Here is a 16,105-nt window from a genome sequence, read left to right as displayed (position 1 = left end):
AGAAGAGATGGACAGCCTCTCTCCTCCAGCTACAGACTCTGCTGAAGGACAGGCAGACAGGTAAGAGCCCCATCTCCAGTTAACTCTCACAGTATGGACACAGTATGGCCAAAAAACATCACTGGGCTGACTCAGATCCCTCAACTCAAAGCTCCTCTCCTACATCTTCACTTGCCTCTACTGTTTGCCAGTAACAGATAATCCAGTTTCAGAAATAATGCTGAAATCCATGCTGTTCACATTACAAAAAGATTTACACAGAGAGCTAAAAATGTGTCTCTTCCAAATGCATGACAAGCTTGACTGCCTAGAAGAGAGAACAGACACAATAGAGGAACACATAAATGAAACGGGAAAAGCGCACAATGAGCTCCTTGACGCACATGACCACCACTGTGATGACATACAAAAAAATCAAACTAAAACTAGCAGAACTTGAAGACAGGTCAAGACGAAATAACATAAAATTTAGGGGTATCCCGGAGTCGAATGGCAGTACATGGAAGCTGTCTTGCGTAAGTTTGGCTTATCGGGCATATTCCTGAACGCCATCCTTAGTCTATACTCCGCACCGAGTTTGAAAGTGTGGACATCAGGTGTAGTGTCTAGTCCTTTCAACATTATGAATGGCGCGAGACAGGAATGCCCCCTGTCATCATTAATTTCCGCCATGGTTATGGAATCCCTGGCTCAAAAGATCTGCTCTGAATCTCAGGTCACCAGCATAAACATTGGCACCACAGAACACAAAATCGGCTGTATGTAGATGATGTCATCATAACCCTCACAAACCCTGAAAACTCCCTACCCGAGGTACAGTGCATTCTTGACCAATTCAGCACTATACCCTTATACAAAATAAATCACAGTAATTCATTAATGCTAGCATTAGGCCTACACAAGCATACCATACAAAATATCACAAAACATTCACCATGCTCATGGTCACCAGACTCGTCTCTATCCTACCTGGGAATTCGCTTGACCTCACCCAGTAAAAATCTTATACACTCAAACATAGCGGACCTCATAGAAAAGTTTTAATGACTAACCAAAGATCTACATCATCCTTTTGTATCATGGGCTGTCAGAATTGCTCTAGCTAATATGTTTATGCTTCCACACATTTTATATTTTTCATACCTTGCCAGTACCATTTCTTCCTGAACAAATAAGGAATCTCCAGGCGATTCTCAATTCCTTTATATGGCAACAGAAGCGCACCAGGATAAAAAAAAAAAAAAAAGCCAATCTGACGACCCCCACCCAGATGGGAGGACTGGGGGCCTCCAATGTGCATTTATATTACAGACCAGTTATGTTGGAACAACTTAAAATCTGGTGGACTGTGGACGCCATCTACAGTATTCAATCAAGTCGGAAACAAATAGAGTCAGTAGTACTGACCGAAGAACCAAAATTGTTCCTTGGTGCATCACTTCTAACCCCCACTTCTAGGCACTTCGATTGGATACAATAACAGTCTCCCTCAGATCTTGGACAGCTATCCCTCAGATGCTGAAAGGTCTACATTGCTGCATTCTGGCATATTTACCAATTGAAACCGTTTCCCTTATTCTCCCAGATCTACAACTACAGCCCTGGATAGAAGCAGGTATACGCACCATAGAAAACCTCTTTACTTCATCACCTAGGTCCTTTACAGATCTCCAAACCACATACAGACTTTCTCCTAGATCGTTCTATGTTTACCTCAGGCTCAGATCCCTACTCTCTAAAATACCCTGGATAGCATAAGACAAGATCCTGTCCTTTGCGCTACAATTCTATGAAACAAATAGTATCCAACTCAAAGGCATCTTGACCAGTTATGGTCTCTTTTCACAATCATCAGGAGAATCTATCCAGAACCAAATACTGAAATGGTTCACATTTACACCCTCTGTCCCACCAACAGATCAATGGTGCAAGGCACTATAGTTGGCCTCATGGCTCTCCCATTGACCCAAACACTGGAAATCTCTATAAAATGGAATACTTCTTTTCTAAAGCTAAACTAACCACTGAGAAATTCTGCAAAGTTTGGGACCTCTGGCTTGAAGACCCCAGAAGTGTAAAACTAGACTGACCCCCTGGACTCCACTACCCTATAGCATTCTCTGTTCTTCAGTTCAACCTTCATTACTTTACTGGTAACACGCAGTTCTCTGCATTATGCAAATAGTAAAAAAAAATATTTTGTGACTCTGTTCTACATGCGTGAATACCAGATGGTTTTAATTTCCATCCGTACTTACAGCTAGTTCTAGAGACAGAGTCAGAATATGTTTTTTTCTTCGGTCTGTCATTCCTAAAACCATTGTATAGATACATTTGAATTTAAGGTGTGTCTATAGATAAATAATACTGGATACCATAAGATTAGCAAAGTGGTACCAACCTCCCCATATTTACATATTTAAAAAGATATTGCTCTGAGATTTCAAAGCTCTCGTCAAAGCGAGAAAACAAGAGGTCTAGAAACCAGGGGGTGGGACTTTAAGGGTACAGAGTAGACATTGAACATTCACCAAAGGGTATACATAAAATGTTAAAGCTTTATTTAATTACAAGTAATAAAATATCATCTGCTTTACAATAGGCAGAATGAAAGGACTAAAAATACAAGAGACAAACACAGACAGTTAATTGGATATATCGCATGGATAAGTACAACCATGTTACCAAGACCATAATATATTAAATGGAAGTGGCTAATCCGGTGGATAATCCGGCTCTAGTCCACAAGGAGGCGCCCAACATGTTTCGCCAGAGGCTTCTTCAGGGGCGTTAAGCTGATGAGAATATGGTCATGCTACTATATCAAAATATGAAAGAAAAAAAGGAAAAAAAAAAGGAAAAAACAAATATTACATAAAGTTAGTACAGGCAACCATATAATCGTGTGGGCATTGTGCCATGCAGATCTGAGAGAAGAGGGCCACACCAATTGGAAAAGATACCCAAAAGTCCAGAAATATACAACCAAGGGGTGACACACATGCATAGGGCTATGGGAGACCAATAGGAAGCTGGGGGGGACGAGTGCGGGAGCCGATATTAGATAGATCTAATTATATATTGTATAGATACAATACAGCAACCTACTTACCTGTATCTTTTTAATTTTCTTTTTATTTGTTACCTTTCTGCTAATTTATTGTACAATTCAGTGTGCATACATATTATCTGTTGAGAATTTTCTTTGTTGTTTCCTGCACTTCTTTAAATGATGTAACTATGTAAATTCAAATTAAGAGTTAAAGTATAAAAAAAAAAATCTGATGCCCAAAACAGCAGCTGTAAAAATGCCCAGTGTGCATGAAGCCTTAATGTGTACAGAAGCCAGAAAATAAAGAGACACATTATGGTAACCTGATATGTAAATTCCTTTTAGAAGTAAGAAAACAACATGATGACCATTGATATCTGTCTTTCAGCCTCTCACAATGCTAATCACAATGGCCAGGAGAACTGGGACCATCAGCTGAAACTCGCCGTGTCCTGGAACCGACCAGAGATTGCTGAGACTCAGATCTTTAGTGAAGATTGGATGTGGAAGGTTGAACAAACTTATTTTTTGTTATTCCTTGTATTCTTCTATTCATTGCCCGCTTTCCCTCATTTTGATTATCGTGACAAAATATATGTTGTCTCTTACGAGAGGTGAGAACGAATACAGTATTTTAACATGGTTAGGTTATACATTTAAAGGTGATGTATGGTCATATCTATTTTGGCTATACTTCTCCTTTAAGTCACAGGAATGCAGTTCATTCTGCACTGGCATGACCCATTCTCAACTGACAGTCTACTGCTGGCTGATGTCATTCAGCCAGGCCAGGTTCTGGAAAGTTCCTAACTTTTCAGTTGGGATCCACCAGGTGCCTGGACCGGTAGCTGGCTCAGCCTCTCAGCAAGCTGTTGGGAGACTGAGCCAGCCCCTCCAACCCCCTCAACAGCCCATCGCTCCAGAGCACAGATTCAGTGATTGACAGTCACCTCACTGAAGGCTGAGTACTGAGCGATCAGCAATCTTTGATCGCTCAGTTCTTAGTCTTAGAAGTGACGGGGGACAGAGAATTAGTAATGTATTGTTATGTTTGCTGATGTTGATTTTCAATTTAGAGCTTCTTCTTGCTTGTCTTCTAGCCCTCTGACCTGTATCCCAGCCTGACATTGTCACTAATTGAAGACAAGCCTTCATTTGTGCGCCTGTTCCTGGAGCGTGGAGTCAGTCTTTCAGAATACCTCACCTGGGACACTCTCACCGAATTGTACAACAATACAGAGCCATCCAGTTTGATTCACAGCAAACTTATGAAACAAGCCAGAGCAGAGAGATCAAAGGAAGTATGTAAAATAGAACTTCATCACGTCTCTCGTGTCCTACAGGATCTTCTGGGGGATGTAACAGAATTATTATATCCAGAAGCCAAACCTAAACACACAAGGAGCTCAGCAGAAATCAACATCAAGGTGAGCAATGTGGCCTTTTTAAGGTGAGAAGAACCTCAAATTCTCAAGCATAGGGTGTCATTCAGAGAATCTGTCAGAATTTTAGACAGTGGGACATGTTCATTAAAACTTTGGGATTTAGTGCTATTATATTACAGGTTATGGTCGCCTATATCTCAAAAGAGCGCATAATATGATGGTTTTGCAGCAGATACAGATGTAGCATTTACCCCCAAAAGAGCCGTTGTTTTCTCAGTTCCCCTGTTCTCAGTGTCCATGACTCTCCAAGCAGTACCATGCACTCCCAACACACAAGAGATGAAGGGTAAATAATTATTGCAGAAATGCACAATAATTCAACAATCAAAGAATGGAAAATGGCAATAAACACTTTGACAAGTATGTGAAACAGTTCTAAAATAACATATTCACTTGATCATAAACAAGCAGACCAGTGACTCACCTCTTATCCCTACACTATGGAAAGTCCTGTCTAAGGGGCGATGCTAGGACAATGATCTGGCAGTCTTTGGCAAACCCTCCTCCGCTGCCCATGAGTAATGATGAGCAAGCGACACATCCAGTCATGAAACGCGTCTACCATCTTGTCCTGCACTCACAGTTTGTATCTATATTTGCCATTTGATTGATGTGGAATAAAGACACTCCTTTTTTGAATTTCATCGGAAGTGCGGTCATTCCTTTTTGCTTGCTGTGACCCTGGATTGCGGATCCAACCGGCACCTGATCCCAGTCTCACCTGGAGCGGTCTCCCCAGCTTGGACTCTGCCAAACCCTCCTCCGCTGCCCAGTGTGTTGGGGCCCAAATCCAGCATTGCAGAGCTCAAATTTAAGTCCCTTCCTAGCCAGGTGTAGGTATCTGAATGGCGTTCCCAGTAAGCAATCCTGTTCCTCTAAGTAAGGTATGGCCAGCGGCCTCTCACCAATTCCCAGGGTGATGACTATTCTCCTCCAGCTCTCCATCTGATGTTTAGCAATGTCAGCTGCAGTGATGTCCTCTCCATGATCAGGTAGGATTTTGTGGAAATTGAGCTGCTTTAGCCAATATTTGCTTGGGAAAAAAAAAAAAAAGTTCTGCTCTTTTTTTAAGTATTCTCCTTATTCATTGGGCATTTGTTTTTAGAGAGTGTATTTAGAGCAGTATTTTTATACTGTTGCTTAAATTATTTTTATTTAACCTTTTTTCACTTTCTGTGGTTTATTTTTGTGAAAAAAAGACTAATAGAGCTATTTTTCTATAGGACCAGATCTGGAATAGTTAAAAAGGAGCTTCTATAACCATCAGTAGCATTTGAAAAGTAATGGCACCCTTAAAATCAGCAAACACTACCTCTATTGTCCTTTTGGCAAATTTCCACCATAATCCTATGATTACCAGGGAAATAAAAACTCTCACATTCTTTTATCCATATCCTAATTTAATTGTACCTGTCTCTTATTTGTACTCCTTCTTACAAACTCTTCTAACTTTTGTTTCTCTGTAGCTTTTAGTTTTTTTTTTTTTTTTCAGATTTTATTTTTGAAAATTTTATATCAAATAAACAACAACAAAACAACTAATAATAAAAAAAAACTTAACAGACTATGAAGGGGGTACAAACATACCTATTCAATAGGTAGTGTACAGTTTTAATCTTTAATTTGTATATTATCTTTTGCCATTTTCACCATTTCATCTTCTCCTAAAATTCTCATTCCATTTCTTGAGATCGGTTGGTGTTGATGTGGTTAAAAGTTAATAGAACAGGAAAATGACATGATGTTAACCGCTTTTGTTGAGTGCTAGAAGTAACTTTTGACATCCTTTACTCTTGATGTCCTGCCAATGTTGCATGAAAGGAAAATAGCACTGATATGAGTCTGATATGAATTTTGTATCCTCAGGTGACTGTGGAAGTAGGAACTAGGAAACACAGAAACTACCGGCAGTTGGACCACCCTGTGAGAGATCTTCTCATCTGGTGCATCGTGCAGAACCGTGCTGAAATGGCAGATGTTTTCTGGAATCTGGTAGAGAAATGCTGTTCCCTTTTATTCGATCATTGCCCTAATTTTCCTGAAAAGCTGGTGTTTTGTACCTATCCTTAGTGTTTAGAAAATTATAAATAGCCTAAAAATGAACTTTGATTATGGTAGGTAGGGATGGGCGGAACGACCCCATGTTCGGTTTGCACCAGAACTTTCGAACATCGCAAAAGTTCGGAACCAAATAACGAACCCAATTGAAGTCAATGGGACCTGAACTGTAAAGTTCTAAAGTGCCCATTTTGAAGGCTTATATGCAAGTAATTGGGCATGCAGTGGTTATAGAGGTCCCCTTAGTCTACCTGTAAAATGGCACATGTGTACTGTGTATAGAAGCTGCTGCAGAAATAATTGCATTTATAAAGCCAAAAAATGACATGTTCTCTGCAAGCATTTTTTTATTTTGTGATGAGGCTACAATGTAGTGCACTGGGAACAAGAATAGAGATGTTTTGGATAAATTCTGGTGTCTCTTCTGCAGACTTTGGGTAGAAGTAACATGTGCGTAAAAATTGGTCTTTGTTTGTCGAAGGTGCCTTCACAACATAACTCTATAGAGGTACTCTTGATGAAAGCAAGAATTGCTGGCAAAACCTGAAATGATATGCACCTGTCAAACAGTTGCGAAAAATTTGTCTTTGGGTGCCTGTGGCACCTTCACACTGTAACCCTATAGAGGTACTTGTGATGAAAGCAAGAATTTGCCTTGCTGTCAAAAATTGAAATTATATACACCTGTCAAACAGGTGCGTAAAAATTGGTCTTTGGGTGTTAATTGTTCCCATGAGACCTACACCAAAAAATGTATTCCTGATGAAATCAACACCTAAGACACTAGGCAGTCTAGAAGTCTTGCGGAGATTCCACATCCCAAAAATGCTTAATCACTGACATCGACATCAGGGGCTTCATAGCTGCTGGTAATCCAGGACTGATTCATTTTAATAAATGTCAGACAGTCCACGGAGTCTGTGGACAGACATGTTCTATTATCAGTAACAAAACCTCCAGCAGCACTGAATTCCCATTCGGAAAGCACGCTGGATGCAGGGCAGCCCAGCAGCTCAATTTCATACTGGGCAAGTTCTGGCCAATGGTCCATTCTCATGACCCAGTAACCCAGTGAATAGTCAACTGGAAAGCTCTCCATCTCTGTTTTTGCCTCTAGATAATCATCCACCATATGATGCAGATGCTGCCGATGGGATGTGGAAGCTGAGAGCCCTGGGCAGGGAGGACTAAAAAATTTGTGAAATGCATTACTTGGGCGACCCCCCTCTCAACCGTTCCTCTCTTGACCAACAGAAGCCTCAAAACTAAATTTTCCACTACACTGTAACCTACAAGAGTCAGGAAAAGCATTAGATAAACTCCTCTTTAAAGTGTCCTCAAGAGAGTTCATCTTCTGCACCCTCTGTGGGGACGGGATGAGTTCTGAGACTTACCCTTTAAACGGTGGTCAAGGAGGGTTGCCAACTAATAGTTATCCTTTTCCTTGATGCCACGTATTCTTGGGTCCTTTCGCAGGCTTTGAAGCATGAGGGAGCCCATGCACCACAAGTTTGCGGGGGCATGAGAAGCAGACTCCTCTGGGTCACTGAGGATTACAGTATCTGGAACTGCCTCCTCCCAGCCACGTACTACTTCCAAGGGTTCTGGGGATGGAAAACCATCTATTGAGGATTGACGTATGTCTTCCTCTGCTTTAATGCCTCCAAACTGCCAGAATCCTCCTTGTGACAGGAGTCACTTTGGGCATGGGGGTTGTGGACCCCAAATTCCTTTAAAGAGGTTGGGAGGCACTATGTCCAGCCTTGTGTGGCTTTCTTATGTTTAAGTCACCCTGCATCTGTTATGGATGCAGGGTGACCAGGAGGGTGGTGAACACTGAAAATATGGTTTGGACTACTACAAATGGGACAGTCATATTCAGGAATAATGTCTCCCTTGTAATATGAAGATTTTTGTTCCCATTTGCCATGAGGTCTCTGATAAGGAAGTCAACGCCTAATATGGTCATTACAGGAAGTTCTGAGGAGACGGACTGTCTGAGGTGGCTCTCCATTCACCTATTGTCAGGTGTGCTAATGACCTCACCTGTTGTCTGCTAAGGAATGTATTGACACTCAGAGTAATGTGTATTGAGGGCTCGTTAGGGAACCATTGTTCTGTATCTGACCAATCCCTGTTGACTCATTTTCAAGTCCTCATTTGCATGGCAGTCCTTCTGGTCAAGCTATCTGACCAATCACTGCTGACTCATTTTCAAGCCCTCATTTGCATGGCTGGAGAGGACCTTATTGGGAACTGCAGGTACTATGCAATTGACCAATGGGAAAGCGGTTGTTGGGGGAAGGATGTTCCAAATTCTGTATAAAAGTGTGCTGTGTTCTTCCAATAAATGTTGTTCCTGTTTTACCCTCAACTCGGAGCTTTGTCTCGTTCTTGGGGGGATTCACTGTATGCTGTTGGAGACTGATTGCTAGGAGTGTAAGCTGATGTATGCTTTTCCTGTTTGTCTGCTAGCAGCTATTCGTGAGGTTCCAGGTTGGAGTGCTATTTTGTATCCAGTTCGGGAGTTTGGTGTTCTGCAGTAGCTGTGCCTGTCTCTCAGAAAGGGGCATATTGCCTAAACGGATTTTAACCCCTTGTCTGCTGAAACGGTCCGTTACACTCCTCCTCCCACACCTCTTGTGCGTTGTGGGGCATAGGAAGAATAGTATCTGCATAAAGTGGGCCTTGAGAGGTTCTCCTCTCTTTCCTGCTGCTCTGCCTCAAATGCCCTGTCAATAATGCCACACAGAGTCTGCCCCAGCACGAACACAACAGGGATTGTGTCACTGATGCATGCATTGTCATGGTTCACCATCCTTGTGGTGACAGTACAGTGCATGCATTCTTTATCAGCAGCCACTGATACAGACTCTTCTGACCTGCTTTAGCAGATCTTCCAACCCTGGGTACCTATTTAGGGTAACGCTGCACCACCAAATTGAGGACATGTGCCACGCATTGCATGTGTTAACTTTCCCTGTCTAAGGGCAGAGAGGAGGTTTGTGCCATTATCGCACACCACCATTCCTGGTTTTAGCTTGCATGAACCACCTCTGGGCCTGCCCCTGCAGAGCTGCAAGAATCTCTGCTCCAGTGTGGTTCCTGTCCCCTAGACACACCAACTGAAGCACCAACATGGCACCTTTTAGCCTGACTCATTGGGGTGGGGAACTCATTGGGTCAGGTATCCTGACTCATAGGGGGTACTTGTAGTTCATAGAACAATTCAGCAGAAGAAGGCATAGAGGAGGAGGAGGGGGTAGAGCTGACAAATTTTGCATCATCACCACTAGCTGTATTGAGACGTGGCGGCACAAAAAGCTGCAGCACTGAGCCCTGTCCTGCATCCTTCTGAATTTCAAACAAAGTTACCCAGTGTGCTGTGAATGAAACATAGCATCTCTGACCATGCTTGCTGGACCACGTGTCAGCAGTAAGGTGGACTTTATGGCTGACTGCCTTGCCCAACGATGCCACAACGTTGCCTTCAACGTGATGATTCAGAGCTGAAAGGGCCTTACATGAAAAGAAATCGCGAGTGGGAACCTACCATTGTGGTACAGCACATTCTGGTAATTCACAGAAGGGGGCAGACTCCACGAGACGGAAAGGCAGAAGTTGTAAAGCCAGCAGATTTGACAAGCTTGCATTTAGACGTTGGGCATGTGGGTGGTAGTGACTGTATTTTTTTTTCCGCTGCAGCAGTTGAGGCAGAGAAATTAGCAGACTATAGTCTACAGCTGGTGGTGTGCTACTGGCAGATGGGCTGCAAGGACCATGGGAAACCCTGCGCTATACCATCATCCCTGTCAGTGGAGGCTGCTGAGAGGTCATGAGGTATAGCGGGGGGTAGACTGTGGTGAGTAAAGAGGGGGAACAGAATTGTGTCCCTTTTGTGTGGCTTTCAGGTACCCTTGCCAAAGGGCTGATTGGTGGGAGGTTAAATGCCTTGTCATGATGTCAGCTTGTGGTACCCAAATGGCTGGTGTTTTTTCCATGGTTGATGTGCTTGAGACAAAAATTGCAAATTGCATCAGCTGCACATTTGCTAAAAAAAAGGCCCAGACAGCTGAGCTGTGGGAAGGGTTCTGGGAGATAACAGCTCCACAATGTGATGGAATAGGGTGGCTGCTCTCTACTCTTCCATGATGGCAATGAGCCATGATTCGATAGTCAACATTACTTTCTCCAATCATGGCTCTGACTGTGCTCTGTGCCCTGATTGGGCAAAGCTTTCATTGCTTCAGCCAATCGGGGCTTCCAGTGCAGTGTTTGGTGGCGCAGTGCATTGTGGTCATGCGGTGAGCCAAACAAATGGTCGAACACCCCAACAATTTGGGTGTTCATCGAACGGGTGAACAGCCAATGTTCGGCCTGAACTCATGCTCGGACTGAACTATTTGCATGAACCGTTCGCCCATCTATAATGGTAGTCTTTGACACTCAATGTCGATCAACAAAAATAATTTTGTGTCCATAAGCTATTAACCTGTCCATATTTCCTATAACACTGTCCATGAAATATTATATCATGGTTTGTCTATAGACAACAATAGGGGTGAGCAAACGGTTCCATCTGAGCAAGAGTTTGAGCCGAACATTTGCTTGTTCAGCCGTTCGACAAACAACTGAATTTGCAGGGTGTTTGCGGGGTGTCCGTCGACAAACACCCTGCAATAAACTGAGTGCTGCACGGTGCATTCTGTGCCTTGATTGGGCAAAGCTTTGGTCGTGGCATCCCTAACAACCGATGAATCATCAGCTGTCAATGGGTTTCTCTGCTGACAACTGAATAAAATAAAAAGTGGCGGTTAAAAAAAATAAAGAAGAAAACGGCGTGGGGCCCCCCAAAATCCATACCAGACCGTTATTCGGGCATGCAGCCTGGCAAGTCAGGAAGGAGGATGATGAGCAAGTACCCCACCTCCTGAACCATGTTTACATTGGCAGATCGCCGTTCTGTCTCCATGGGGAGCAATCGCGGGTGCCCGGCGGACATCGCGGCCTGCCGGACCCGCTAACTGGCTCCCCCTCTAGCCAATCTGCGCGTGCACACACTTGCCCACAGTAACTGCTACACAAAGCGACATACATGTACGTCCTTTCGCGTAACAGAGCCGACCTGCCGCAGTAAAACTATGGCGGCTGGTCGGCAAGTGGTTAAAAAAAAAAAGTGAGGTCAGAAGGGGGCGGTGCCACCGGGTGAAGTAACCAGGTGGCCCAGCCCCTTGCTTATATAATAGAAATGTCAAAGCACAGAGCGAGCATAGGGCGGGAGGCCTCCCAGTAGGGGGCTGGTATGAACTGGGGGGGGGGGGCTACGCCATTTTTTCTTTTTTTTTCTTTAGAAATTTCATTTCTGCTGTACCATGATTTATGCATGCTACAGATGTGCCACTTTACAGGCAGATTAAGGGGACCCCCAGGCACTATATTTAAATACATTTTCCATTTTTATTGTTGAACTTTAAGCATAATTAAAATCTCTGCTCCAAAAAAAAAATATTGTTTTTTTTTTTTTTTTCTGGCTTTGTTTTTTATTGATAGGTGTCACTTAGTGTAGTACCCAAACCCCCATACCCCTTTTATGGCTAATTACATGCATATAAGCCTTCAAAATGGGCACTTTTGATTTTTCCTGTACGGTTCACATACAGTAGACTTCAATAGGGTTCGGGTTAAAACATTTCCCATGTTCGGGAGTTCTGCTGCTGGGGGTTGTTCGTCCCATCTCTAGACAAAACCATCAAATAGCTGTTATGGGTTTAACCCTGGAAAATAATTTCTGAATTTATACTCTCTGTCCCCCTAGTGCGACTGTCTTGTGCCACCCCCCTCCTAAGCCAGCAGACTGGCTAACTCTATGACACTAACAAGATCAGACACCACTGTCTATGGCACAGGGGAGAAAAGAGAGAGTTTCCAACTCTGATCTGTTAATCCAAGGATCAACCTTTAGGATTGATTGTCCTACTCTGGCAGCTATGATCTATGTGTACGGAGCAAAAGTGGGTGAGCTGTAAGTAGACTATTCCACCAGGAATAAAGGTTTGCAGAACCCCAGTTCTGCCTATTTCGACTGACTTTACTGACAGTGTATTAAGACACAATTGTAAAAATTTGATACATTTTTATTCACATAATAAAAATAAAACAAAAACGCAAACAAAGTAGTCGCTACACGTGGGGACATAATAAAATGTCCAAGGCAAATATAAAACAAGACATACATCACAAAATATATGCTAAAAACACCATGCAACAGGGTATAAGACAGCAAGCACCGTCTCCTGGTGGGGAGATAGGATAATCCTATGTAGTGATGGACGAAAATCGGCCGGAGCGGTTCGCGAATGCCAGCCGAAAATTTTCTCAAAAGTCCGCGAACCGCGAGTTTGCGGCGGGCCGTATTCACTTTAATGGGAGGCGAAATTTAAAAACCTTTATGTCATATTTGTAGCCACAAAAGACGTACTAGCTGTGCACAAATAGTCCCAGCACATGGATAATGTCATAACAGAAGTATTGCAATTGAAAAATTTGCCCTAAATTTTTTTTTTTTTACAGCAAAAAATATATATTTTTTTTTCATAAATCAGCCAGAACTAACAGCAGCCGGTAAATACATTGTCTAATACATAGGGTCCATTCACACATCTGTAAAATGGGTCCGCATCCATTCCACAATTTGGCGGAACCTTTACAGACCCATTGTTTTTCATTTACAGTCTGAAAAATTAGGCATTCACAGGATAATGAAGTAAGTGTCGGCCATTCCGGGCCCCAAAAATTAGCCCACATGTGTTTACCTGACAGCTAAGAAAGTAGTATTCTGTGGCTGAAGGTACACTAGGCATTCACAGGTAACAGAAGTAAGTGTCGGCCATAAAAGGCACCAAAAAATAGCCTACATGGGTTTACCTGACAGCTAAGAATGTAGTATGCTGTGGCTGAAGGTACATTAGGCATTCACAGGATACAGAAGTAAGTGTCAGCCTGTATAGGCTGCAAAAATTAGCTCACATGGTTTGAACTGACAGCAAAAAACTTTTTTTGATGGCTAGAGGTACAGTAGGCGTTCACAGTATACAGAAGGTGGTGGCGGCCTGTTTAGGCCGCAAACATGAGCTCACATGGGTTAAACTGACAGTAAAGAACGTAGTATATGATGGCTAGAGGTACAGTAATCGTTCACAGTATACACAAGTTGGTGGCGGGCTGTTTAGGCTGCAAACATGAGCTCACATGGGTTGAACTGACAGTAAAGAATGTAGTATATGATTGCTAGAGGTACAGTAGGCATTCACAGTACACAGAACAGTAAGGTTCGGCCTGTATAGGCTGCAAAAGTAGCCATTCAATGGACATGAAATGCCTTTTATGCCGCTGTATTTAGCGAAGCCAAGGACCAGGAACACTGGACGGGGGGCAAGCCAACAGTTCCATTGCAAATTGTTCAAGCTCTGGCCGTTAACCCGATGAAGTCGGACACCTGTCGGACACCTTTTTTTACGCTCCAACATTTGAGCCACAGAAGCCTTTGCAATTATTTTTTTAATTAGTTTTTCCAGAAAAACATGACGATGGCATCATGGAAGGTGAAGTGTTGGACAACTGTGAGGAGACAGGAGAAGGAGAAGTGGGGGGGGGGGAGGAGAAGAGGCTGGACGGTGAGAGCATGGAGTGTGGCTTTGTGGGTTCTGACAGTTTTGCTCCCACTGGGCTTGATGATGGGATTTCAGGTGCCTTCTTAAGGCGGTTGTCCCTAGGTGAGTGTTTGGCTTACCGCGACTTATACGTTGACTGCAAAGGCTGCAGATGGCAACACTGGTGTCAGCAACGGACACATTAATAAAAGCCCACACTGCGGAGCCATGTGCCGGCGTCCTGGGAGCGCCAGATGTGACTGTACAAGGTTGATGGCTCGCTCCTGATACATTTGCAGTCTGCTTTCTACCTCTTCTGCAATGCAAGTTCTGCCTGCCTCTCCTCCCTATCTGCCGGTCCGTCAGTCCGCCAGTTCTACAAATAATTGGCCAGTAACTGTTGTCACTGTGTGTAGCAGAGTTAACACAGCAAAAGAGGCCAAATGTTTGCAGGACTAAAATACACTCTTAGAAAATTATACTGTTAAATAACACCTCACTTCAATATGTGGATTGGTGTAGCACACCAGTTCAAAAAATTGGCCAGGGAGTTTGGCGCAGTGTGTACCAGACTTCACTCAGCAAACTAGGCAATATTGTTGCATGACACAAATACACTTAAAAAAGTTTATGAGTGCTTTTGTCACTGTGTGTAGTGTTGCTGCAGAAACGCTCAGTCTCACCACCACACCTGTCACAATGATGCACAGTGCACAATAATAGTACTAATCCACTATAATATGCTTCTACAAAGTATATTATACTGTGGATTACGCCCCCCCCCCCTTTTTAGTGCACTGCACAGCAATACCAAAAAATTTGCAGCCCTTTACATGACTTTTGTGGACATTGACAAAGTGATTTCTGTGCGACTGCAGCCGATATCTAACTGTCCCTAAAGCAACCACAAGATACCTGGCCCTAATGTTAAAGAGACTGTAATAGACCCTAAAACGACATTGGAGCATTTTAAATGACTTTTGTGGACATTGACAAAGCGATTTCTGTGCGTCTGCAGCCGATATCTAACTGTCCCTAAAGCAACCACAGGATACCTGGCCCTAATGTTAAAAAGACCGTAATAGACCCTAAAACGACATTGGAGCATTTTAAATTACTTTTGTGGACATTGACAAAGCGATTTCTGTGCGACTGCAGCCGATATTTAACTGTCCCTAAAGCAACCACAGGATACCTGGCCCTAATGTTAAAGAGACTGTAATAGACCCTAAAACGACATTGGATCATTTTAAATGACTTTGGTGGACATTAACAAAGGGATTTGTGTGTGACTGCAGCCGATCTCGAACTGCTCCTAAAGCAACCACAGGATACCTGCCCCTAAGCTCTAAAGATACTAGACCTATACCGAAAAATACCAGCCCTCAAAAGGACTTTTGTGGACATTGACAGAGCGATTTGTGACTGCAGCCAATCTCTAACTGCCCCTAAAGCAACCACTGGATACCTGTCCCTAACCTTAAAAGAGACTGTAGAAGGCCTATACCGAAATACCAGCCCTAAAAAGGGCTTTTGTGGATCTTCACAGCGCTACATATGTCTAGCAAACTCTCCCTAATGAGCACAACAGACCTCTCCCTACACTGGCTGAAAGCGGAATGTGAAATGGCTGCCAGGTCAGGTCTATTTATAGGGTAGGGGGACTGTCCATGTGCTGGAATGTTTCAATTGGCTGTCCCGTTCCACCTGACAGCTGTGTCACGAGTCAAAGTTCTCCCCAATGTAAACAAATATGGCCGCCGCAAACGACGCCATATGTCCGAAAATTTGGCGGGTAGCGAACAAGCAAAATTTGCCGCGAACCGACCGCCAGGCGAACCACAAGGCCATCTCTAATCCTATGTACCCCACAATGTGCAGTGGGATGAACAGGTTCCAAT

At 43.3% G+C, this 16,105-nt stretch overlaps 1 protein-coding gene across 1 annotated transcript in view; it reads left to right on the top strand.

The window, feature by feature from the left end:
• Positions 1-16,105, top strand: part of LOC309548319 (transient receptor potential cation channel subfamily M member 2-like) — a gene marked incomplete at both ends in the record, with an annotated part of 196,068 nt that overhangs the window by 51,402 nt on the left and 128,561 nt on the right. The window contains 3 exon segments of the mRNA XM_082248258.1: positions 3,441-3,562; positions 4,153-4,479; positions 6,364-6,489. Of these exon segments, the coding sequence (XP_082104384.1) occupies positions 3,441-3,562; positions 4,153-4,479; positions 6,364-6,489 (575 nt within the window).

The sequence above is a fragment of the Pelophylax lessonae genome (genome assembly GCF_965119305.1).
Source record: "Pelophylax lessonae genome assembly, chromosome: 2".
In the NCBI taxonomy this organism is placed as follows: Eukaryota; Metazoa; Chordata; class Amphibia; order Anura; family Ranidae; genus Pelophylax; species Pelophylax lessonae.
The sequence above is the reverse complement of the archived record's forward strand: the minus strand, read 5'-3'. Positions and strand labels throughout refer to the sequence as shown.